Source organism: Sus scrofa, chromosome 1 (genome assembly GCF_000003025.6).
Source record: "Sus scrofa isolate TJ Tabasco breed Duroc chromosome 1, Sscrofa11.1, whole genome shotgun sequence".
Lineage (NCBI taxonomy): Eukaryota > Metazoa > Chordata > Mammalia > Artiodactyla > Suidae > Sus > Sus scrofa.
In genome coordinates, this window is record NC_010443.5 from 103905643 (window position 1) to 103929123 (window position 23481).

At 38.5% G+C, this 23481-nt stretch overlaps 1 protein-coding gene across 3 annotated transcripts; it reads left to right on the forward strand.

The window, feature by feature from the left end:
• Positions 416–16548, forward strand: LOC102160380. Of its 3 annotated transcripts, XM_013992869.2 has the most exons (9): positions 421–843; positions 3209–3445; positions 3943–4149; positions 6568–6798; positions 7644–7797; positions 9374–9483; positions 10048–10161; positions 11406–11552; positions 14466–16548. In XM_013992869.2, the coding sequence occupies exons 1-9, from the start codon at positions 760–762 to the stop codon at positions 14598–14600; spliced, it is 1419 nt and encodes a 472-aa protein (XP_013848323.1). In that variant the 5' UTR covers positions 421–759; the 3' UTR covers positions 14601–16548. The 3 variants fall into 3 exon arrangements, with proteins under 3 accessions (XP_013848324.1, XP_013848325.1, XP_013848323.1); XM_013992870.2 differs by lacking the exon at positions 3943–4149 and having other exon boundaries at positions 416–843; XM_013992871.2 differs by lacking the exon at positions 3209–3445 and having other exon boundaries at positions 416–843.

Below are 23481 nucleotides of genomic sequence, written 5' to 3' on the forward strand. Positions count from 1 at the left end.
AGGGAATAAAGGTAGGAAGATAGAAAAGAAGAATGGGTGACTGCTTTGTGGACTATAGTGGTAGTTTTTAGATTACTCAGGCCACAACTCATCACCAGGAAAGACGATGCAAAATGAATTTTAACTTTTAGGTAACAAAATTATCAAGTAAATACATAGAAAAATCAGTCACATCATTTAGAGGCATAATTGATTTGGGTGAAAAAAGATGGTACTCGACTAAGCACCCACCATCAAACTACAGAGAAGCGATGTCATGGAAGAATCTTGATCAAAGGTGCTCTGCTCTGACACTAAAACTAGTTGTGTGATTTTGGGCAGTTATCACACCTCTTCATCCTTCAGTGTCCTAATCTACAAAATGGGAATAATCATCATAGTGCCTGACCGGATTGCTATAAAAATTAAATCACATAATGTATGTAAAACACTTAGTAGTGAACCTAGTACTTATCTGAGAGGAGGAAGTAAATGTTAGCTACTATTATTATGTTTATGTGTCATCCGTGAGCAAAGAGTTGGGGACCAAAAGAAGTGTTTTATTGGCCTCTGATTTGGCAATTCTTTCTAGGGGTTTTTTTTCCAACCAAGATTATTGTTTAAGAAAGAGCTTCCTTATTTCCTTTCCTTAACTTTCATCTCTATATAAGTGCTCCCTTAAGAATTACTATTCTTCTCCTCTCAGGAATCTCTCCATTTGCTAAACTACATTCCTTCTTCCTTCCTCTTTTTCAGTGAATTGATTGCCCCTCTTTGCCAATGGACAACTTAGCATTTGAAATGCATGAAGATGCAAAACAGAACGTTGTGTCTATGGGGAAGGCAACCACCATCTCCAGACTGGTAAGAATGTACATGTAGGTTTACATCTTGAAATTAGTTCCTCCTGAAACCTTTATGCAGAGCTCAAGAAACAATCTCTCAAGACTAGCTTTTTTCAAGTGACTCTCTTCAGAAAGGTAGCATTTCCTGCTCTGTGTATCTCCTGACTTGCCTTCTCTCTCCTAAACTCTTAACTCCTTTTGCTGTTTAATGGCCCAGCTTTCTATTTATCATTATTTATGACATTATTGAGTTATTTATTTTTCAGTATAATATCTTATACAATGTTATACTGAATATGCTGATAAATAATTATGCTATATAAAATATACCATTTAAGAATTTAAAGAATTAAAATGTTAATACAATTTTTAAAGGTTACACTCCATTTATAATTATTACAAAATACTGGCTATATTCTCTGTACTGTACAATAGATCCTTTTAGCTTATCTTACACCCAATAATTTGTACCTCCAATTCCCCAACCCCTACATTGCACCCCCTCACCCCCCGCCTCCCCACTGGTAACCACTAGTTTGTTCTCTATATCTATGAGTCTGCTTCTTTCTTGTTATATTCACTAGTTTGTTGTATTTTTTAGATTCCACATAGAAATGATATCATATAGTATTTGTCTTTCTCTGACTTATTTCACTAAGCATAATGCCCTCCAAGTCCATCCTTGTTGCTACAAATGGCAAAATTTAATTCCTTTTTATGGCTGAGTGGTGTATATGTGTACCACATCTTCTTTATCCATTCCTCTATTGATGGAAACTTAGGTTGCTTTCATACCTTGGAAATTGTAAATAATGCTGCTATGAACATCGGGGCCTTGAATTAGTGTTTTGGGGGTTTGGGGATATATAGCTAGGGGTGGAATTGCCAGGTCGTATGGTAGTTCTATTTTTAGTTTTTTTGAGAAACCTCCGTGCTATTTTACACAGTGGCTTACACTAATTTGCATTCCTACCAACAGTGTCTGAGGTTCCCCTTTACCACATCCTTACCAATATTTGTTATTTGTGTTCTTTTGAACATGTCAGAATATTAGAGTAAGGATGTCTATGTTAGAGTTATTAGTAATCAAAGATATGTTTTCTTAGGGAGATAGGCGAGGAACTTAGAGGGCAGTGGAAAAGGAGACCTTCACATCATTGCTTATGAGCATCATTATAGTGGTCAGAGGAATGAGGACAAATTGGTTCGAATGTTAGGGTGTGTATTTTCTTAGCAGCTTTCAGTAATATAGGTTGTAACAGAAATAATATTTTTTAGCATGCATTTGTGATGTGACACCAGAAAATAGTAACATGGAAATATTATGACTTGGTAGATGGGTCAGTAGCTCATATGGATAATACATAGGAGGAAGAGAATTTAATGAAACAATTTAAATGAAAGAGGGACAGGAGAGAGAGACAGAGACCTGTCAGGCCTATTGGTCACTGATATGTTATTTATTCCCATTCATGTACCTGTTCATGTGAATGCATTTGTACATTCTGGAACCAGAAAGTTCTTAGAAAATACTCCTTGTGACCTCTTTGATTTCAGGTGAAGAAACTGGTAAATAGGGAATAATTGACTTGGAATGCATTGCATATACAAACGTAACTGGGAACTTAATTTTCTAGTAATTTATTCTGTGTCCCAGCTCCTCATTTATTTTTATCCTTGTTTATTTGGATGTCAGCTATAGGTATATGGTATGTGTATGAGTATTGGGCTATGCCCTGCGGTCCTTGCAGTTGCCCAGCCACTAGACTGAAGAAGGACCCAGAGTCAGTGACAAAGACATCAGTGATCCACTGGACAGGGAATCTTACAAGTCAGAGGCAAAGGTCCAAGAGTGATACCCCACGGTGTCTGGCTGAGGGTAGGCAGGACACAGCAGCAAACTTCCCTACACAGGGGAGAGGGAGGCTACTAATTATAGGGAGCATGACATTAGAAAGGCTCCTTCGTTTCCAGGGGGACTGTTAGATTGCATCATCTCACAGCTCTGGATTAGCTACATTGCGAGGTCCACGGTTTCCTGCTAATGTCTGAATATGCTGGAGCCTTCTGGTCCCAGGGCTAGAACTATAGTTAGCCAGGGGCCAGGCCAATCATGCAGGGGTTTAAAGATTAAACTTTCCACATAGGAGGGGGAGGCAATCATGCACATAAGTAAGGGTTAGACAGGGCCTGATCGGGAACAACCTTATTGGGCCTGACTGTACTGTGAATGTATGTGTGTGTGGATTTATTTACACGTTTTCTTTTGCTTAGTTTACTTATTTCACAGATGCATTTTTTTTTAATAAAAGAGCAAATTGAGAAGGAGGCAATATTTGTATTGCATCAAGAGTAGAGAATAATGGCTTCATGGTTTCTCCTAGGAAAAGAAGAGGCAGTGGTCACTGATGAGCATTTTCCTTGTGTGTCTTTTGGCCTGTACCATTACCACAGCAGTTGGAGTGCTGATTCTCTCCTTGGTTTATGTTAACAACTCTCAGCCCCATTCAAATGTTCATTTACAACCCGAAACCCAGCCTCTGCAAACGGCAACAATTCCCATCATGCAAAAGGCTATTGATCCAAAATTCCAGTTTCTCAATCATTTACCTAAATCCAAGGTATGGATTACATATACTAAGAAAAAGAATCATTTATTTTAAATGGTGATTTCAAAACAAAGTTTCCATTGCTTATTTTGCTAAGCTTTGTTCTCCCTTCACTGAAAGGAAGTAGCTGTGGGCCGTCCTGTTGAAGGAAGCTGAGGAATAGGAAAAGGAGAAAGTTGAGTTATGTTGGCTGCAAGCAAAGTTTTTCTTTAGTACTTTTATGTGTGGCCAGAGGGGAAAAGTGCAGGTGGACATAGAGAAAGCCCTCTGTTCTCTTGCCAAGATGGATGTTCTTTTTCATGTCTGACAGGGATGGATAGTACTGCATGTACCATTGTGGTCTCCTAGTCTTGCAGACCTAGGCTTCCTCTTCCTTTTTGGGCACTCTGATGTTCACTGCACTACCACTGCCTTATCCATTGAGCTTCCCTCTTACTCTGTAGGCCATGGTTGTCTCATGTTCCTCAGAAAGTGTCCTGTATGCTGATGGTTTGCTTATGACTTTTCAGGTGTTTGAGTTCCCTGGAGGTGCAATCCAGTGGGCTCGGTACAGGAACAACGTCAAAGACTATCTCAGCATTGAAGAAGAGGCCTTTGGCAGTAGCTTGAACAGTCAGAGATCACAGATGACTCTGGGGACCCTGAGAATAAAAAGTAGTGGCCTACGGGTCCCTCACTGGCACTTCAATGCTAATGAACATGGCTATCTTGTACAGGTAAAACCAGTTTATCCATGTTCTGTCCTTAAGCATTTATGCTATGTATCCTCAGGCTATTATTTCAGTTGTTGCAAAACCTACTTAACTAAGTGATAGACAACATCCAGGCTTTGGCTGTGTTCTCAATTAGATTAGTTAGCAGTGCCTTGAAGCATTAACCTGTTTGTTTTAATTATTCTTGGCATCACTTTGAACTTCTTTCTTCAGTATGAAATCATATTTCATACACTGTTAAACTAAGATCACTGTTCCATCCTTTGAGCCAAAGCTAAAACTGGTAGCTCTGATCTAATGATCAAAGACACTACAGCTTTCCTCTAAGGAAAAAAGCAGCGACTGGAATAACAAATTAATTTGCTGATGTTCAGCTTGGAGTTCCTGAGATCAGGCCAATTGGATGCCCTTTTGTAGTTTAGACCTTTCAGAATTTTTTGGAAGTCAAGCGAAGTAGAGCTGAGAGTGAAATTAATGTACTTACTTGCATTTCAAATAATTCATTAATTACAAAATGTAATTTATGGGTTGGCATCTGTATTCCAGACACTGGGGAAGCCATAGTGACTAAGCTCTCAAAGTTTCAGAGTTTTTTCTTTTCCTAGTGATCTTGTTAATAGATCAGCCAGCTGTTTGTGACATATTTCTGTTGTTAATAAAACCCCTTTTTTTATACTTGCACAATTCATTCTGTTTTAGAATTTACAAGAAGAGGGAATAGAGTTTTATCTATATGAAATTAAACACTTAGAAGAATGGCTGGACATATAGTAAAAGCACTGTGTTATTACTGTTATCATTAAAATTGTATGCAGACTTTTTCTTATTTGGAAAATACACGTCTGTATGAATATACACAGAAACACACACATGCACACACATGCATGTCTCTGTGAATATCTACAAAAAAAAATATGTCTTCAGTCTTTTCAAACTACCATGAATTTAGAACTATTGCATGCTTAGTGGAGGTGGTATTGCCCCAAAGGGGGCAAAAAAAAATTTTTTTTTTTTTGTCTTTTTCATACAACATTTTAATTAAAACAATTTTTTTTCCTACACAATATATTTTTTTAAAGTGTAGTTGATTTACAGTGCTGTGTTCATTTCAGGTGTACAGCAAAGTATTTCAGTTATACATATATATTGTTTTCAGATTCTTTTCTGTTATAGGTTATTATAAGATATTGAATACAGTGGCCTGTGCTACGCAGTAGGTCCCAAATATCTTTTTTTTACTGTTTTTATTTTTTCTATTATAGTTGATTTACATTCTTCTGTCCAATTTCTGCTGTACAGCAAAGCGACCAGTCATACATACATATATATGTATATACATTCTTCTTCTCACATTATCCTTCATAATGTTCCATCACAAGTGACTAGATATAGTTCCCAGTAGCATACAGCAGGATCTCATTGCTTATCCACTACAAATGCAATAGTTTGCATCTACTAACCTCAAAATCTCAGTCCATCCCACTCCCTCCCCCTCGGCAACCACAAGTCTGTTCTCCAAGTCAATAAATTTGTTTCTTTTCTGTAGAAAGGTTCATTTGTGCTGTATATTCCAGATATAAGTGGTATTTTATGGTATTTGTCTTTCTCTTTCTGACTTACTTCACTTAGTATGAGAATCTCTTGTTCCATACATGTTGGGGCAAATGGCATTATTTTGTTCTTTTTTATGGCTGAGTAGTATTCTACTGTGTATATATACCACATCTTCTTAATCCATTCATTTGTCAATGGACATTTAGGTTGTTTCCCTGTCTTGGCTATTGTGAACAGTGCTGCAGTGAACATACGGGCACATGTATCTTTTTCAATGAAAGTTTTGTCCAAGAGTGGGATTGCTGGGTCATATGGTAGCTATATTTAATTTTCTGAGGTACCTCCGTATTGTTTTCCATAGTACTTATACCATTTACATTCCAACCACAGTGTTTCCCTTTTCTTCATACCCTCTCAGCATTTGTTATTTGTGGACTTATTAATGATGATCATTCTGACTGGTGTGAAGTGGTACCTCACTGTACTATTGATTTGCATTTCACTAATAATCAGTGATGTTGAGCATTTTTTAACGTGCTTGTTGGCCTTCTGTATATCTTCTTTGGAGAAATGCCTGTTCAGTTCTTCTGCCCATTTTTCAATTGGGTTGTTTTTTTGTTGTTGAGTAAAAAATGGTTCTTGAGGGTCAAAAATATTACTCTTTATGTATAAGACATAAATGTACATGAAATACATAAGCAGTATGCTATGTAGTATACAGATATACAGTACATCTGTATGTTAATATTTCATAGGGTAGTGATTAGAAAAAATCTAACATGATACTTTAGAAAGGAGGTTATGATAAAAGGTCAAGGAACATTGCTCTATAGTGATGTTGAATGTGCTCTTCTGTTTACGTTTCAGGGCACAGCTTGGATTGGGGTGATTGACAGTGGTGCTGTAGTTACCACGTACAACATTACAGCTGGCCAAGTGATCTTCTTCCCTAAAAACACAGTACACTGGATAAAGAATGTGGGGAATGAAGACTGCTTTTTCCTGCTCTTCTTTTCCACACATGATGAACTTCAGACTCTGGATGTTGATGATGTATTTTTTTCTACACCTGAGGACATTGCTTCCAGGTCACTTAAGGTTTGTGCCACTGCTGAGAACAGATCCCTCTATGAGGGTATGCATTACATAGGCACAAAGCAGGCATGAATATTCCAGTTTCTAGGGTAACAATTGGGTCATAGGCTCAAGAACATACCTTGTGTTCCTACTAAACATATTAAACTCATTGACATTGAATTGCCACTTATTTTCTTTTATGAAGGTCTTCTATAGGAAACTATAATGAATTGTTAGAAAGGTTATGATACAGTTAGTAAAAAGTATTATGATTTTTGTTACTAAAAAGCCATGAGCTCATCCAGGTGGAATTTTGCTATAGATGATGTAAGTGTGTTCTCTTAATCTAATGCAGAGGTTTTCCCACAGTTTTTCTGAGGAATAGCTACTCTTGCCCTGTCTCAGTAGTTATATTATTACTGGAGGAACAGCTGATAGTGCTGGGTATAGAGGGTCAGGTGTGAATGCTGATGATGCAAATAGGTGATCAGAATTGGTGATGGCCCATGAGCAGCAATTGGAAGGGGTTCTGTGGTAAGTTTAGAAATTCACCTAGTAAGGTGGACTGCAGCAGATCCCACTCTAATGTTATGTGGAGAAGTAGAAGAAATAAGTCATTAGTGAGAGTATTGGGAACCAGTGTGTATTTTTGCAGGAGTTTATATTGACCATTAAATACCAACACCAATACATGGATAACCTGGAACATTTTCATAAATATCATAGATTTTAGGCTAATTGAGGTCAGGTCTTTTGACTGGGCCATTGAAAACCACAGTGGTGCCAATGTTACCCCATTCTCATTCTCTTAATAAAATTTGTAGAATATTTCACACATGTCTTATATGGTTTCTTATGTGTTTCAGCCTGAAGGTGGAATTAATTTCATTAGAACATTCCATAAGCAAAAAGAAGATCAGGGCGTCAACCTTCCTCCCAACTTGGCAGAACTAGTTGTCAATGCTAGTTACATACAGTCTCCTGATAGCCGTGTGTGGAGATACTTTTATGACCTGAAAGGTATAGTATGTTATTTTGTGAAGCCTTTTTAGTTAAGTCTTATAAATAGGATTTTAAAGGTGTATTGGATTGAGACATAGTGTGTTTTTTTACGGTGGGTTACGGTCAAGAGAAGTTTGAAAGAACACATTTCTCAACAGTGGGACATGTGAGAGAATGCCTTGAAGCAAAAGAGAAGGTGGGGAGAGATTGCAGAACATGAGAGGTGTGTGTTGGAGCTGGGGGATGCTGTAGGAGAGGCTGATGAGAGAGGAGGGGTCTAATCATTTCACCATGCTAATGAGTTTATTCTTTAGGAGAGTGACATGAGGTTTTTAAAAATGTATTTATTTTTATCATTTTATTATTTATCTTATTGAGGTATAATTGATAATACAGCATTATATTATTTTCAGGTCTACAGCACAATGATTCGATATTGTATATATTGTGAAATGATCACCACAAGTCTAGTTAACATCCATCACTGTATATAGTTAGATTTTTTTCTTATCATGAGAGCTTACAAGATCTACTCCCTTAGCAACTTTCAACTATGCAATACAATAATATTAACTGTAGCCACCTTGCTGTACATTTCATCCCTGTCACTTATTTACTTTGTAACTGGAAGTTGTGTCTTTTCATATCCCTTCACCCATTTCAAACACCCCCAGCCCTTGCCTCTGGCAGCCATGAATCTCTTCTCTGTATCTATGAACTGGGATATTTGGGTTGTTTCTATAACTTGGCTACTGTAAATAATGCCACAACAAACATGGAGTGCAGATGCCTTTTTTATGTTTTTGTTTTGTCTTGTTTTTTTTTTTTTTGCTTTTTAGGGCCACACTTGTGGCACATGGAATTTCCCAGGCTATAGGGGTTGAACTGGAGCTACAACTGCTGGCCTACGCCTCAGCCACAGCAATGTAAGATCTGGGCTTCATCTGCGACCCACACCACAGCTCAGAGCAACATCAGATCCCCGACCCAATGAGGGGGGCAAGGGATCAAACCCATATCCTCATGGATACTAGTTGGATTTGTTTCCACTGAGCAACAGTGGGAACTCCACAGATATCTTTTTGAGCCAGATATTTTTTTGAAGTGATGACCAATCCAGATAAATTGTGAAGAATGATTGGAAGAGGCCAGATGAGAGTTGGGAACATGAGTCAGATGAGAGTTGGGAACTTGAACCTCTCAAGTTGGGAATGATGGTGGCCTGTACTATGACAGTTGTGAGAGGGAGAGAATTGTTGGGAAGCCGAGATTTTAAAAAGGTAGATTTGATAGGACTTGGATGACTTGAGGGGTGACTGGTATTTAGGGTGACTCTCAAGTTTTCTAGCCCAGTTCCCTGAGTTAAACATCTTTTTAAAAGAGGTCACTCTAGTCAAAAAAACCAGGAGAACTTGGGAAGATAGGATGGTATTTGACTGTATTGGGGTTGGTGGGGGTGGATGTGGTGTTAGCAATTCCTACCACATAAATTTCCTGTGACTCAGAAGGGCTATGTACTTTACCGGAACTGCATTTGTAGTACCATTTTGAAGTATGTTATCTTATTTTGTTATTTAAACTTCATCTGGCTTAGGTTCAAAAGAATATCTGTTCCCAGGAGGAATAATACAACTGGCACAGTGTTGGAAAAATAGAAGTGAACTAAGCAACAATGAAAAAATATTTAGTGAATTCTTGAATCAGGTAATTGAGAAAAATATTTTTATGATCATTAAAGTGGATGAAATATGTGATTTATATTAGATTCAGCATCCTTTTGGACAAAGGAAAAAAGAAAGAGCTAGTCAAACATTGATTGATTTGATCAATACAAACTATGGATTGAAGCTTCATTGTGAATTTGGGAACTTAGTTTCTTGGCATGGAGGGTTATGTTAATAAAGAGACCAGATGCCTGTGAGATTTCTCTTTTCACTTGTTTCAAGTGCTCAACTGGCTGTATTGCTTAATGATTAAGAGCACAGCTGGGACATAAAAGTCCCTGATTCAAATCCTAGCTCTGCCACTGTGTGGCCCTAGGTAAAGACTCAACAAACTAGATTTTAATGTTATCTCAGAAGTTTATGGAAACCTTATAAGATTGTTATAAGGAACACACATCATAATAAATGTAAAGGACATAAAAAATTGCATGTTCTCAGTGAAGGCTTCATGAGTATTAGTTATTATTATGATTACCCGAATTGTTGAGTTGCTGAGTAGAATGTTGGCTAAATAACTGGATTTCATTTTTTTTTTCTTTACAAGCATGAAAATGCCCTCACTTTGAGTACACTCAGGATTTATAACAATGGATTACGACAGCCACATTTTCATTTTAATGCAAACGAAATGGGATATGTAATAAGTGGATGTGCAGAGGTAATTTCCTTTTTAATATAGAAAGAAACAAACAGGAGGTATTTGTTTTAATTCAGCTGGTAACATAATAGGATTTGGAACTAATGGTTTTCTGGGCAGTTTCCATAGAGGATACCATGCAAACTCCTGCTAGGTAATTTCCAAGTTTGCTCTTAGTATGAGAAGAGGCTAAGGACATTTTAGAACTGATAAAGAGGTTTATCATTAAGGGTGGAGGGGCTGGAATACCTGTTTATGTTTTTCAGAGTTTTGCATCCTCAGGTAATGCAAACACTTTATGTGCTTCCCTTTGGAGACCTTGAAATAGGCTGTTAGCCTCTCAGTGTTAGATGATTAGAGGTGGCTGGGGAGGTGTGGAGCACCAGTAATGTGGCCCTCTATCCCATTTATCCAGGGTCCTCCTGCTGTGTATTTGTCATCTTGGTGACATTATTAAAAACCCCTCCCCTTTGACTGCTCAGAAAGTCTTGTTCAGATAGTCAGTTATATGGTTTGCGTAAGAAAAGCCATGTTACCATGTAACTTTATCACGGTGATTTGACAGTGGTTCCTCTTGACTTTCATAGGGCTCCTTGGGGAGAGCTACAGGTCAGATGGGCTTCTCTAGCTTGTACCTATCTAAATCTTGACAGAAAGAATCAGACCAGACTGAAATTCACCTTTTATGCCACCATTGTGAAAGTTTTATGTTTTTAGAGGTGAAAGCTTTAATAAATTGAAAAAGGGCATTTGATCTCCCATAAATTTTATTTCAAGGACCAGATTTTACCTTTGGTGTGCTTTATGCTCAAATGTGTGCAGTTTAGTCTCTAACCCTTTTAAAGGAAGACCAGTAGGATGTTGCTCTCCTAGAGGCTGAATTTACCCAAGCAACTAGAAAGGAGGACATAGGGGTAGTAAAACATTAATATTTAATCCTTTGCCTAATTAGGGAATGTAATTTATTACCCATAATTGGAACTTGGTGATTTTTGCTCTTTTTGCATGATGTCCTGCAGTATTGAACTCACTAATGCATTTTGAGGGACATTTACTTATTTAAGTATCTTTTGATTTTGTGGGACCACATCTCAGAAATAGGAGATTTTATGTGAAGGATTGTGTCACTTCTCCTCTTTTCCTCTCTGAGAAGTCCCTTTATAACCATGTGCTTTTATTCATCTATTCTTTACTATGAATACTTACCCTTAATAAATATTTGATTTTAACTTAACTTCACTATAGTTTTTTTACCCCCTCCTCAGGTGGCCATTATCAATGCTCAGAGTACCATAGAGTTTAACATTCACATTGGAGATGTGATATTTTTCCCCATTGGAACACAGCATTACATTAAGAGCACATGTGATGAGGATTTGCTTCTTGTTCTTGCTTTCAGCACTGGAGACCAGGTGAGAATAAGCCAGTTTAAGAGAGATTACTGAGTGCCAGTGATGTGCAGTTCTGTTAAGCAGTGGGTCTGGATCACAGGGGGCTCCCAGTATATGTGTATCGAATGAATGACTGATTGAATGACCTGGCTGAACCAGTGTGCAAAAAGGAGAATCACATCATCTTTTCCTTTGGTTATAAAGGGATCCAGTACATCATATTCTTTCTTAATTCTCCCAATTCTCAACCAACTGAGAAAAAAAAATACTGGAAAGTGGTATATAGAGATCCATGAAATCATTTCTATTACTAGTCAAGGAGATGGAGAGGGAAGAGGGAAGTGGGAAGAAGGAAGTGGAAAGAGGGAAGAGGGTAGAGGGAGAAGCTCTTGTATATTTTAAGAAACTTTAGGAGATGTGAAGTAGCACTGAGCAATTCTACCGAGGAGTAGAATTGCTTTCCATAATTCTTTGTTTTAAGCACATCTGATATATTATGATCTGTATTATAAAACCTATATTACTTATTGTATTGGATAGTTGTTTGCTTTTAAAAATTCACCTCAATGTTCCTTAATTAGGTGGAATAATGTGATTGAAGAACAAGAATAAATAGTGGAATTTAGATTTTTAAACAGTTCTTAGAAGTAGGTTCTCTGCTGAGACTGGGTGGGAATTATAACAGTCTGGGCAAGTCCAGGAACAGAAGATAAATAGATGTTTCTTTTGGCCATGATTCTCCCTACACTAAGACCCAAAAAGATCTCCAGGGGAAAACACAGTATGAATTCTGCAGCGTCATCAACAGGACTTACACCCAGAGGCAGGTCCATCCTGCTTGGTGATGCTCATTTCCCATGATGACCTTCTTTGAGAGAGACTGGGAAATTCCAGCATCTGATTCTCCGGATCTCCAAACCTTCTCGGGGGTACCTGGGATGAGGTTTGTGGAGAGCTCTGTGAGGAAGAGATGCAATGGAAAACTAGCTGTAGACTTTGTTGGGAGAAAGAAAGATTCCATTGTCCCCTCCTTTTGGTGTGGCTCTCACTTCTACTGCCATCCCCTTGGCCACCATTCTATACAGCTGTTATAAGAACATAAAGCAAAATCAAATTAAATCAAATGCAAATAGGAAAAGAAGAAAAAACTCTTAAGAAACAACAAGTTAGGGTTTAAAAATTAAGATTAAGAAAAGGGAATTTAAAAGATGAATAAAATAAAAATTCTATGTAAGTGTAAAATATTCCAAAGGTGAAAAAGAATGAAAATTAATATGGGAGATAAATAAGATTAATGCGACATGAAAGGCTAATACCAATAAATCAAAACTTAAAAGTATGAAAGAAGGATAAGATAACAATAGAAGATTATTATTATTATTATTTTTTGTCTTTTTAGGGCTGTACCCCTGGCACATGGAGGCTCCCAGGCTAGGGGTCTAATCAGAGCTACAGTTGCTGGCCTACACCACAGCCACAAGCAACGTCAGATCCGAGCCATATCTGCGACCTATACCACAGCTCACTGCAATGCCAGATCCTTAACACACTGAGTGAGGCCAGGGATTGAACCCATAACCTCATGGTTCCTAGTCAGATTCGTTTCTGCTGTGCCACGACGGGAACTCCAACCATAGAAGATTATTAAATACAAGCCAAAAATTAAAGAATATAAATCTTTTGAAAAGAGAATATAAGTAGAGGGTTTTGTTTGTTTGTTTGTTTTTTAATGAAAAGAAACAATTTAAGGGAGTGATCCACAATAGGGAAGAAAAAAATGCATCAGATTTTGGGTAGAAGGAATTTTTTACCTTGAGTTGGGATAGTCCCCCGACTAAGCCTTCAGAGCAGGTAATGGGAGTGTTTCCAATGAGGATATATTTTGCTTAAGAGGTATGAAGGGAAAGAGGAGGGAGGGAGGATGAAGAGATACCGAAACACCCTCCCAGAGAGATACATAGAATGAGAGACAGGGACATAGATAGAGACACATGCCCAGACACACACAGGGACAGATACAAAGAGAGGTGCACAGAGATAGAGACATGCACAGAGACACACAGAAATAGAAACAGAAAGAGAAACAGAGGGACAGAGATCTACAAAGAGAGTGACATAGACACAGAGAAAAAGAGAGGAAACAGCACAGAGATACACAAATGAAAGGAGACACACAGACATAGACATCAAAAGGCACAGAGATCCACAGAGAGAAAGAGACACAGAAAGAGAGACACATAGACACATACATACCCACCCACAGACAGACCTATACTCAGAGGGGCAGGGAAAGGCAGACAGACTTAGTGACAAACATACCCAAAGACAAGAGAGAGATTCAGAGAGAGATAAGCTCAGAGACACACACACAGAGACCCACATACATGCAGAAATTGAGAGTTAGTGTTAGAGGAAGAGCAGGGGGGTGGAGGGAGAGAAAAGGACAGTAAGGCAATGATAGAGAGAGGGCTCAAGGACAGAGAGACAGAGTCAGACCCAGCTGCCCAACTGCACAGCCAAGCCAGATAGGCAGATGTTAATGACTGTCTGGCTGTAGAGCAGGAAGCTGGCTTACGTGGCAGCCAGGAAGCCTCTATCATGCGCCTCCAGGCGTGGAGCTCTGAGATGTCCTTTTGCCGTTAGTTCCTGCTTACATGTAAGCAGAAGGTCTTGCTGGCTCTTTAAAGAGAACTACCTCCTGGTGGGCTGGAGTTCCCTTCTAAAGAAAGCTCCAGATACCTTAGCATCTCTGGCCATCAATCAGACTTCTCTTATTCTCCGAGTTGAAAAAGTGAGCTCCCCATGGCAAGGGAAGTTAATAATGTTACACAGCCATGTACCTACAGTCTTGAAGATGCTTTAACAGCTGTAAGGTCTTGGTAGAAACCTGAGTAATTTGGTGCTGATACATCTTCTTTTGGTTTCCTCTGTCAGTTGCAAACCCTTGACATGGACGATTATCTTCAGGCCACAGCAGACCACATCCTAGCCCAGCTTTTCTTCAAGAAACAAAGTGAGTTCAAGAAGATCCCCAAATTCAAGGAGGACCAGGCAATCAACCTGCCTTAGATTTGCTGATGAGTTCATATCTGTTCTTCCCTCTGCATTTGTTATTATTGTTTTTAAAGAAAGACCACTTGGCTAATGAACTTGGAGCTCTTTACAGAGTGATATTGGGAAAGCAGGTGTGAGGCAGCCCTATGGACTCATTTAGCTGATAAGATTATAGGCAATTCATGTTAAAGGTACATTTCAGTGTACTCTGTGCACGTTAGATCTCTGAAGGAGATCTGATAAATTAATATATTTTTGTATGGATTTTAGTATACATTATATATTTGTTTATTTTCATTTTGTTATTTAAAATTTATTATTCCAAGTGAAAATCCATTCTTTTTATGCCCATCAGTGAAACTTAGTGCTATGCATGTGTTTTTGTTATTCATCACTGTGAAAGGAAGTAGGGAAATTAGCCTACGTGTTTATGTACATATTAAGGCACTAGAACCCAGATACACCTAACCTTATCTGGAGAGTTTAGTGTAGAACCTTAGGTTAGCCATTCTCAACCCTTTTGTTGACATGAAGATACTTTTCATAATGCCAAAATTTTCAAGGACTCACTTGCATGAGTAGTTGTATACTTATTGTATATTAGCAGAGAAAACACTTAATGACAAATTGTCAACTGAATAGCTTCTAAGAATGTATTTGGATTTTATTAATCACACTGCCAACTATTTACATTTGAGGAACAGTCATCCCTATACTTGAGAAGCATATGCTTTATATAGTATGTTGGCTGGCTATGTATATGGATTTGAGGACTACCTGCTATCACCTGGAAACTGGTAGGAGCTAGTGGTCTCTAAGTGTGTATATGTGTGTGGGGGGGGGGGGTCCTTGTTTTAAGCAGAAAAGACTTTGCTCAGATCTAATCTGTGCTTGATTTTCGTTTACAATGTATTTTAATAGGTATTTGGTATCTCTGTATTTATACACAGTCTACCATCTGTTTTGGGCTACCCTCTATAAAACTCTGGTCAGTATAGATACTTTTTAATGCCTTCAACTACCACTCTCTTTCAATTGTATTTCCCTGACACCTAATGAAATTTTAAGATATCTTAGGATGTTTGTTCTTAGCCTAAAAAGAATCTGTTTCTTTCTTTCTGTGAGTGTGTATGTGTATGTTTCTCTCTCTTACTAAATGGCTAGCTCTATTGACTGCATACATAGGAGACAATGAGAATCAAGAATGACTCACTGTTAGCACGGGGAGGTAGCCATCTATATAATGCACATAATCAGATCATGAAAGACCTGTCATCCCTGGGAACCACTTTAGTGTGTATTTACCTTATTGACATTTTCCCAGAGAGCCAGCTATGATCTGAGCTGGCTAGCAAAGGGAATTTTGTAGTGGTAGTGGTGGTGGTATTGTTTTGAAGGATTTTGTAGGGAATGGGTCACTATCCAGGAGAAGGAACATGGTTGAGAAGATGCAGAGAATAGCACAGGACAGTAGGTATATGGAAGGTGAATGTCCAAATAGAGGGGAAGTAGTCATAAGAGGAAATTACAATGTGTGTAGACAGATTTCTCTACCAATTTTCTTTTACTTTGGGATTTTAAAAAATATTTCCATAAACTGATTCATAATCCATATTTTTTTGTATCAGGAAGTGTTGTATCAGATTACTGTGTGGTCATTTAATAAATATTTTGTGCATCTTAGCATGTTATTTTGTCATTGTAATTTTAAATGAAATCTGTTCTTGTGGTTTTATGTATCCGAAGCATTATTATATTCTCTCTATGCATCCTTGAAATATGATACATCATTACCTAAAGGAAATATGTTATAGCGCTAGATAACTTTCTGGGTTTCCTGATAATAATGTACTTGAAGCTTGACTTAGGTTTCCAGTCTACTACATATTAGAAAAGAAAAATGTTAAAAATAAAAACAATCTAATGAAGACATTTCAACTGGAATTGTTGCCATGTTATTTTATGGAGGGATATGTTATTAATTTTCACCTGGTTGTTCTGATTTCACTCCTTTTTTCTTCCTTGGAAAGCTGTGATTTCTAGTTTTCATACCATTTGATTCTTTAGAGTAATAACTTCATCCATTAATATTCAAGTACTTTTAAGTTTTTTTTGGTACTTCTACTTTATTCTCACATTAATAGATGAAGGGCAAATTGCTCAATCAGACTGATTATTTGGTTTCATTCAGGCAAAAGCCAGACATTTGACTGAAAACTGAACCTATCTTAACCACTTTATACACAGTCTATAGTGCAGCCACATTTGACTCATTTGAAATGGTACAAATTGTACAGAAAGTGTTCTTAAATGTCAGAAAAAATCTTTAGAAAGAACTTTAAAATAGCAGTGTTGAATAACTGAAAGGAATGAATTAATTTGAATAGAGGAACTTCAGGTTAAGTAAATACCACTGAATGTTCCTTATTGCTTCTAAATAGTGTAAGGTGGTTATAAAAAGTTTCTTGGATCATATTCTCATCCTTTCCTACTGAAGAGTAATCAGGCTGCTTTTTATAGCCTAACCAATTTAGAAAAAGGAAAATAGTTACTTTTACTGTATAACTTGATTCTTAATGACTGTCATTTATCAACAGTTGGAAGTGAATTTAAACTGTATAGTATTTTACCTTTAAAAAAAACTAAAAGAAAGAAAGAAGGAAAAAACCACAGTGATTTTGCACTATAATTAGAAGTTACAAGTGGTGTCTCTTCTATCCTGTGCACTCATCATAGCTTCACCTTGGAGCACTGTTCCTTGGAACAGAATAGGAAGACACTGGAGGGTCCAGAAAAGAATAGCGATGTCAAAGAGATGAGAGACCATGTTTTCTCCACTGTACTTAAGTTGGAACTGTTGGGAAAAAAGAAGTTAAGGGATGACTTAGAACGATGAGGTTATACAGCTGAAGCCACATATCATTTGGTGTCAATGCTTTAATTTGCAGAAATACCCAGTGAGACCTGATAAGGGTAAGCGAGCCAGTTTGCAAGTAAGATAGCTGAGATCAGAGTCCAGATCTTTTGAGGTGCCTCCCACCTTCTGTGTAGAGTTTTTTGATTATTGTCTTCAAGTGTGTAAAAGCAGAACTCTATACTAGAAAATGTACCATCTTCAAATGGGAGAGGTGGCTTCTGTTACCTCCACATCAGCAGCCCCAGGGCCAGCACTGCTTCTTCTTTTTGGAGCCTCCGAGGTACCAGAGCCTGGCCCCAGCTGCCTCTCTAAAGAAGTGATCAGAGTCTCCTGAGATCACAGGTCACTGTTCCTATCTACCCAAGTATTCACTGCTTGTGTTTTCATTTTAAATTTTTATTAAACAACTTTTATACATAACAAAAAATTTACCATTTTAAATGTATGATTCAGTGGCATTCAGTATATTCACATTGTTGTGCAGCCATCACCCCACCCAGAATATTTTCATCATCCCAAACCAAAACATATCCCAAACACAAACACAGAAATACCCTTGAAATGCTAACTCTCCACTCCTCTCTCCCCCCAGCTCCTATAACCTTTATTTTCTGTCTCTATGAATTTGTCTATTCTACATACCTTATGTAAGTGGAATATCAGACATAAAGAAGACGTGGCCTCAGGAAATGTGTAATTTATTTACTTTTTGTCCTTTGTCTTTTCTGAGGGCCCTGGCACATGGAGCTTCCCAGACTAGGGGTCTAATTGGAGCTGTTGTCGCTGGCCTATGCCACAGCCACAGCAACGATGGATCCTTAACCCACTGAGCGAGGCCTGGGATCAAACCCACAACCTCATGGTTCCTAGTCAGATTCATTTCCGCTGTGCCATGATGGGAACTCTAGGAAATGTGTAATTTTAAATGTTTCTTATTCAGTTCTATATTTTTCTTCCCTCCCTCCCCTTCCCTGTATTAACCCAGCCCTTATCAAAAGTGCTCAAAAAATGTTTATTCATTCAGACTATGTTAGAGGAGTACATAGTAGCAGAGATGAAAGAAAATTAAAGAGGTGCATCTACATTACGCCTTCATATTTCCAGAGATAGCAACACTCTAGAAACATTCTTGCATTCCAGGATCCTAACAGTCCTTGACTCTCACATTTTTCACAACCCTCATAAATTGCTTTTCCCCTACTTTTTTCAGCATTCTACTCCCTAAAGTTTAAACATCCAGATAAGTGTTTGAATTCAGTTTTTTTTTTTTTTTTTTTTTTAAGTTAACAAGAAACCTCAAGTGCCCTCAGCAGGTGTTTTTTACATCTCTTATCTTGGTTCAGAAATGCCCAACTTCACCCTGCTGGCAATAAATCTATCCTTTTATTGTCTTAGTCTATTAAATTCAGATTCTTCCTTGGTTCAGAGTATGGAATAGCTTTCACTGAAAGGAAGCAAGCTTTGATGTTCAGGCTAAATGGATATTGTACCATGTGGGCCAGCAGTGGTGAGAAGGGGCCTGGACTCATGGAATGTCAGCCAAGGTATTAGCACACATCCCAAATGCCCACCTTGGATGTTGGGTCAATGAAGACATTTAAGAAATTGAAATAATTACCTAGAAAAAATTTTGCAAAGGAAAGAATATCTTTTTTTGGGGGGGTCTTTTCAGGAAATTTCACAAGTAAGAGGCAGTTTTTAATTTGTTTTTGTTTTGGTGTTAAGTATGTAGTGTGCTGTAGCTGTTATTGTCAAGGATAAATTAAATACAAATAGAACAATTACTACTAAAGTTGGTTTCAAGTGATTTGTTCAAAGCCTTTAAATGTCCCCTGTAACTAGATAACTTTTCCCCAGAATCAGTACCACTCAGACAGTTACTGTCCTGGGAGACAGTTTTGTTTTTCTTTGTAAGGAGTTATAGATAGTAAAAGCCAAGAGGAAGAAATTTCTGTCAACCAAGATGGATTGTCCTTTCAAATGTACTTTCTGAGACTATGTTGTAAAATAAACCATTGGAGACGAATTTATAAGTTTATAGTTCCTACCTGGCCTGGGTATGGGAAGGAGTTCTTAAATACATAGACAGCTACAGAACAGAGAGAAGGAGGAATACATTCAAGAAACGGAAAAACTGAAGTTCCTACTGTGATGCAGTGGAAATGAATCCATGTTGTTGCGGGTTCGATCCCTGGCCTTGCTCAGTGGGTTAAGTATCTGGCATTGCCGTGAGCTGTGGTATAAGCCAGCAGCAGCTCCGATTCAACCCCTAGCCTAGGAACCTCCATATGTCTCAGGTGCAGCCCTAAAAAGAAAAAAAAAAAAAAAAAAAAAAAAAAAAAAAGGGAAAGGAAAAACTGTGATTTTACTTGTTTTAAAATGTCATGACTTGATAAGGGCTAGAGTAGAACTCTTGATTTTCTTCCTATAAGATATATTCATTTTTCTCAAAATATTTGCTTTTGGATGGGATACTTTTCTAATCAGACACAATCTACATCAGCCCATATTTTAGCTACCACCCTCTTAGGTGTTTAACTTTTAACTTCTCACTTAACTATAGTATACATGAAGAAAAGTTTCCAACTGCTTAGTGATTTCTACAAACAGAAATTACCCATTCTAGCAAAACTCTGATCAAGAAATACTACATTACCTGAAGGTCCTCCTGTGGGGCCAGCTTCAGTCGCCAGCCCATAATATGATAAACTTACTTGTGCCTGTTTTTGAACTTTGTGTAAATGGAATCATATTCTATGTGCTTTTGGGTACCTAATTTATTTTCCCCAATATTATGTTTTTGAAACACTCATGTTGTTGCTCTTCCTCTTATTAATTTTTAAGCTTCTTAGTTTTTTTCTTTCTCTTCAAGTAAACAGACACTTGGCTTCTATGTGTCACCTCCTTGATTCAATGTTGACAGCCATAACATGTATATGAGAAGAGTGACTCTAAAGCAGGTTCTCATGGTGGCCTTGACGTTTGGGGCTGTCCCTGTTCTTTCTCCTCTACATGGTTATTTGGGAAGAAGAGAGGAGCAAATGACAGGGTCGGCACTCTCTGCCTGAAGGGTCTTTTCCTTTAACTCTCTACTTTTTGCTCACTCCAGCCTCCTCCATCCTAGTCCCTAGAGTTGGAGGAATATGGTAGATGTCGGCTATTCTAGCCAAATTCAGTTCCACTGTGATGCTTCCCCAAGAAGGAGTCATTTTCTTCTAATTAGGGAGGGAGAAGTAGAGGAAGGTAGTCAGGGAATATATTACCATCTTTCACAAAGGGATGATTCATTTGGCTGGTAATTTGTTCATGACTTTTTTTCTTTTTATGGCTGCACCGTGGCATATGGAACTTCCCAGGGCAGGCGGTAGAATCAGAGCAGCAGATGTGGTCTATGTCATAGCCATGCAGTCATGGTAACACTGGATCTGAGCTGCATCTGTGACCTTTGCTGAAGCTTGCAACAACACTGGATCCTTAATTCACTGGGTGAAGCTAAGAATGGAACCTACATCCTCACAGAGACAATGTTGGGTTCTTAACCTGCTGAGCCACAACAGGAACTCCCATTCATGATTTCTTTCCTCTCCTGGTGTGCTTGCCCATGAGAAATGTGCTAATTCTTTATAAAATATAAAAATAACTTTAATGACATCTTTTTCAAGAGAGAGGTATTTAAACTTCACAGAATACAGCTTAAATGAAACAACCCAAGGGTTCTGATGCATTCAAATTTGAGCAGTTGATTTTATAAAGATTTCTCCCTAGAACTCTGCAGTATAAAATTTATAATAAAAGCTCTGTAATTTTAAGGTTATCTTTTTACTAAGTATTAGGCAATTGATTCATTTTTGTGCATTATGCAGAAGTAAAGCCAAGAGCTATCTGAATGTATCAATTTAAAATACTAATGCAGTTTCAAGAAAATCAATAGGATGTTTCAACACTCTTTCCAACTTATTCTTCTGACCTCAAAAGCAGAGAATATTCACTGGAATGAAGTCGACTTAGACTCCTTAGGTTATAGTCCAAGTGGCTATAAAACAAAGTATTTATAAGAGAATTCTTTTCTGGAGTTCCTATTAAGGAACCTGATGATGTCTCTGTGCAGATGCAGGTTCAATCCTTGGCCTTGCTCAGTGGATTAAGGATCCGGCATTGCTGCAAGTTACAGTGTAGGTCACAGATGTGGCTCAGATCAGATGTTGCCATGGCTGTGGCATAGGCCAGCAGCTGCAGCTCTGATTCAACCCCCAGCCTGGGAACTTCCATAAGCTGTGGGTGCAGTCGTACATGAAACAAAACAAAACAAAGAGAATACTTTTCTGAATTTGCAGCACTGGGAGAAATGGAGGAGGAAGTGGGAGGAAGCCCAATAATGGTTGCTGTGTCTTTAGATGTTAAGAGAGATACAGGCCCTCCTGTAAATCTTCAGTGACTGCAAGAAGGGGTGTCAGGATAGTGGAATATGGTACAAGGGGCGGTGAATCCTTTTAGCAAGTCCCCTCTTAAGGTCCTTGACACTGGCTGCCTATTTGGAAAAGTCACTTTAGAGGCAACAGCTCATTTGGGGAGGCCCTCTCCATTCTCCCCTGCTTGGGGGCATAAGAACCATTTCAATTTGCAACATAAAACGTTAAGAATTCTATATATGTAGGCACTGAAAATTCCCTAAACCCAAAACATGAAGGTCAAATGGAATAGCAGACTTGACTTTTGAGGCCTTACTATAAAATGTGAATGGAAAATTTAAGTATTTTGGGACAGTCACTCTAGGGGCAGCCTAATCTGAATGAGGAGCTAGATGCAGGGTTGGGGCTCCAACATAGTCTTCCATCCACAATAGGCATGTAAGAAATAAATATGAACTTGAATTAGTATCTGATGGCTTTATCTAAAGCACCTTTGAGGGAGAGAAAAACACCATCTATTAAATGTCACAGGCCAGATGACTCTGTCACTTGCTACGGCATCTCCATAACTGTCTGGAATGCCACATATCTTGTTACTGTGTTTTAGGGAATTCCTGCTGTGGTGACCCCACTTTCTTCATCAACCACCCCCCTCCACCATGTGCTGCTGTATTCCCTGCCTTCCGGATCTTCACCATTGTTTGGCCTTACTCTACTGCCATATGCAGGAAGGCTATAAGAGAAATAGAGAACTTCAGAGATGGAAAGGGACCATATAGATCAGCTAGTCCAAGCTGTGCTCCTATAGTGCTCTAAGCAGCTTGCACACAGTTGGGACTTTGAGCACAGGCAGGCCAAACTGGGGGTGCTCAATGTCCCAACCAGCCTTCCCCCTGCCCAGCTTCAAACAAAACAGAAAACAGTTGGGAACTCAGTGACCTAGTTCAATCACTTTCCTTTCCAGGTCAGGAAATTGGGGCCTGAAAATCTGACTTCCTAGATACAAAGTCCATGAGTGCTATAGTGACAAAAGTGCTCTAAAACGGATGATTTCTGGGAACCGGAAGTCCAGCTCTCACTTGTGGAGGAGGGAGTCAAAGGGCAATGTAACTTTGTAAAGTTTTGATTTCCCTGAGAGATATTAACCTTCCCAAGGATGTACTTGCCACCCTCTTTAGATTCTCTCTGTTTTTGGAACACAGCTTTGGAGAACTGTACCTGCTGTTTTAGGAAAAAAATCAATAGCAACTTTCAGCTAGTGCTTCTCATGGCGTTGTGAGGCTAAGGAGGACTATGATGAAGACTGTGAGTTTAGGCTTATCTTTAATCCAAAACTCCCTTCCCACACTTTAGAGAAGGCCATGATGAAACAATAAACATGGTTAATCCACGTTCCATGTCCTCATGGATACTACTTGGGTTTGTTACCGCTGAACCACAATGGGAACTCTGACAGCTTATTGACTTGTCATGGTACTGGAGATTTTTTGCTGCCACTCCCCTCCCTGCCTAAATCCGTCTCTTCTTAAGACCCTCCCTCTCCAACTCTAGACTCTGCTTGTCTAATAAA